Source organism: Trypanosoma equiperdum (genome assembly GCF_001457755.1).
Source record: "Trypanosoma equiperdum strain OVI genome assembly, contig: ctg_125, whole genome shotgun sequence".
Classification (NCBI taxonomy): domain Eukaryota; phylum Euglenozoa; class Kinetoplastea; order Trypanosomatida; family Trypanosomatidae; genus Trypanosoma; species Trypanosoma equiperdum.
In genome coordinates, this window is record NW_027123238.1 from 64,572 (window position 1) to 67,988 (window position 3,417).

Sequence of the window (3,417 nt, forward strand, 5' to 3'; positions counted from 1 at the left end):
GGAGGAGGGGGAAAAAAAAAACAACTCTCCTCCATCTGTTATATTCCTAAAGTAAGATATTATGCTACTTTTCTTTTTCTTTCCCCCTCCCTTACAGCACTCCTGCAGTTGCAAACAGCAAAAATAAAGCAAAATTGAAGCACCTGATGCAAAATAGAAACGGATATTTAAAAAGAAAAAACACCAAGAATGGATAAAAATGCACGAACGAAAAGATTTTTAGAAAAAAAAATTTTTAAAGGCGGGATCAGGGAAAAGCTCAAAGGAGGTACAAGTAGAAAACACCTGAGCAAATCACCATGGTAACGAGGCACAATCATCTCTGTTTCTGCGTGGCACTCCACGTTGGTGAAGAACTGAGGCGGTCTTCTATAGTTCTTGATCCCAACGTCCGGTGCGCTGGTGAGCGACATTCAAAGGGACTGGCACCCATATCGTGTTGATCCAAAGAAAAGGGCTCCAACGGTTCATGTTCCATAATTCCACCACCTCCTACACGCACTCGAATGGGTTGACACCCGCCTGTAACGCTGCCACTTCCCCATGAGCGGTTCGCTGGATGTGTCGAGCCGCTATTTGCTGCACTGTAAACAGGTTGGACCCATCCAAAAGTGGGTGATGCGGTACATTTATAGCTCGCACCAAACGCATAAGGGTTATTGGTGTGCTTGCAACTGCGACTAGCCTGACTCGTTGTACTCTGACTTGCGAGAAGAGACGTACGCGACTTGTCCCCATCCACGAACTCAATCAAATCTTCCAGTGGATTGGAACAGGTGTGCAAGTCCCGCGTGCCGCTGCTACCACACCTTTCAACGCGTCGGTGAGGGGAAGCGTACGGAGAGCCATCCACAGCAGCTGAAGGTGAGTGTTCGTTCCACTGCGGTGGTTGGCGGAATGTTGGAAGGGGCTCGGGAACAGGAATGGGAGCCGCTGCTGTCCGTGGTGGACTGCTGCTACCCGCAGAGCCCCCCGTGCGCCACACACTTGTTGGCTGCGGTGGGACGTACGGCACGGCCTGAGGATTTAGCTCCCTTGCGAGAAAGTTGGCGTCACCATCGTCCGCAACCTGCATGCTCCGCTTCTGCGACTCCAGTATCTCCTTCATTTGATTCATAATGTTCCCGCGCTCCTCTTCAGTAATGCTGTCCCCTTTTTGTATCAAAAGTCGATGCAAAGCTAAGTACCGCGGTATCACATGAATTTGATTGCAGCACACATTTGCTGTGCACCGGTCCCGTTGAAAGAGCATGCAGACACTCGGCGCCTTCTTCGGCGATCCCTGAAAGAGACCACGAGAAAAGACAGCAATGCTTGCTTTCGGAATTCTTAAACCCATTTTAAGCTGTGGGTCGTGCACATGAAACTCGTAGTCATCGGGAAGTGCATTGAAGCGTCCCTCCAGTTCGTTGAACCACGACTCAAACTCTTTCTTCTTCGTCTGCATCCACGTGAAGTCGACATGAATTTGGTTACACCAACGGGCCCACCTGCACTGCGAAGGGTTGCTAAGAAACAATCCGCAGGCAGTTGGTAACTGCGAGGCTAACATCGCGAACTGGTTCTGATGACCCGCACGCGCCCGGCGAGCCCGAACCGACGGATCCACGTATAGACCTTTAGTGAATTGCAACGCGCTAATCGGGACTTCCACGGCCTCTTTAAGGTCCGCACAGAACACACGGAACATCTTGGTCGGATCCGCACGCAGTGTGTTCTGGAACTCACGTTCCTTACTTTCAAGCCAGAATATCATCTCCTGTCGCTGAGCAGTTAGGTACTCGGCCTGCACATGAATGTCAGGGCACTGTTCACCTGAAATACACCTTCCCTCGGGATGGGCGTCACAAATTCGCGCGAAACTTTTCCCACCATTCCCGTTACTATTGGAGTTGTTATTGCAGTTACCACCACTGTTTCCATTACTTGGAAGCTGCGCACAGTTGAAAAGGCCACGGCTTCCGGTAGTGGGGATTACAACTCGACGCCCTACAGTAATAGGTGCCTTGAGGCAGCTGTCGTGAACCTCAAAAGACCCATCAGCGTCCTCTTCTTCACGCATAGGGGCGGGAACCCCAGCAACACCATGAAAAGGTAAACTGTAGAGTTGCTGCTGAAAAACAGCGGCAGCGTTCGGTGCGACTGGCGGTTGATTCCTGTACTTTGCAGTAGCGTTGGCGACCTTCGCGTACGGGTCGCAAAACACCATGAACGGTGGTGCAGGAGGTATTGGGTTGTAAACGGCTGCGGGAACCACCTGACGGAGGTGATTAGTGCCAGACATGATGTTTTCCTTCCCCTTCTTATTCCTTTATTTTCCTCTGTTTTTTTGCCACAATTTTTACCCCTGCCGTTTCCTCTGCCCGTATCTTCCTGTGGTATAAATATACTTAAATATATTCCACTTCCCCTCGACCTGCTCGCTTCTCCGGGGTCTGAATTAGCACCAGCTTCAGTCAATACAGTTGAACCACCTGAGACAGCAGAGGGGGTGGGCAAGTTTCCCGCGCCGTTACTATGCGATTAAACACTAGAGAACAGCACAAGTAGCGGCAACTGCTCCCACACCCTTATATATATATATATATATATATATTCCTCTCCGTCTTTTCACCACGACACAATTTCCTGAAACTCCCTCCCTTTCTTTCTTTCCTTCGTTTTAGATGTATGAGTGAGTCAGTTAGTGATATGAATGTGCAGAAAATGCCACTCACTTCACCTCAAAGCAAATCGTTCAACGTTCCTTCCTTCACTTGGTCCTTTTGTTTTTGATGCTATTTTTCCCCCTTTACTCTTCTCTTTTCTTTGCTTTCCTCGTTTTTTTTTTTGTGTGTGTGTGTGCGTGGGCGGGTGTGTCTTCCGGTTATTTTTGTCTTTACTTTTTCTTTTTTTTTTATTTTCTTCCCTCAAAGGAGGAAAAAGGGAAAAAAAGACAGTTCCCCCTGTTCACCACGCAAGCGCGCACTCTTAGTAATCCACAAATAGGTGGCAATACCTCTTTGCTGCTGCGGCTTCCAGAGAAACTCTGACTTCCCTTCACCTAAAAACAATCAAACAAAAAATTTTCAAGCAAGTGAAAAAGCGGAGATATATAAATGAGGCCAAATTATCGATAAGAGAATCAATGACAATAGTCAAAACGCTGACAAAAAACAAAAAGCAAAAAAAAATGTCTTTTTGAAGGAAGCGAGAGGTGTATCAAACCAGATATTTATATTTAATTATTTATCGCGAGAGTGGCGCCTTGACCGCAATTATCCCCTTTCCCCTCAAAGTTTGACTGGTTATACCCCTTCATACTTTTATGTCTGTGCATCTTTTTTTTCGGTCATTTAGTCGCTACATCCCTCATCTCCTCTGAGGGCTGGTGGTAACCCACATTCAAAGGAAGAGACGGGAAAAAAAAAGTTTTTT

The 3,417-nt window shown here is 47.6% G+C and overlaps 1 protein-coding gene across 1 annotated transcript; it reads right to left on the minus strand.

The window, feature by feature from the left end:
- Positions 1-316: 316 nt before the first annotated feature.
- Positions 317-2,284, minus strand: TEOVI_000018200 (zinc finger protein family member, putative; the record flags this gene model as incomplete). Its single annotated transcript, XM_067220945.1, has 1 exon — positions 317-2,284. One exon carries the CDS (start codon positions 2,282-2,284, stop codon positions 317-319), a length of 1,968 nt encoding a protein of 655 aa, XP_067077046.1.
- Between the last annotated feature and the right edge of the window lie 1,133 nt (positions 2,285-3,417).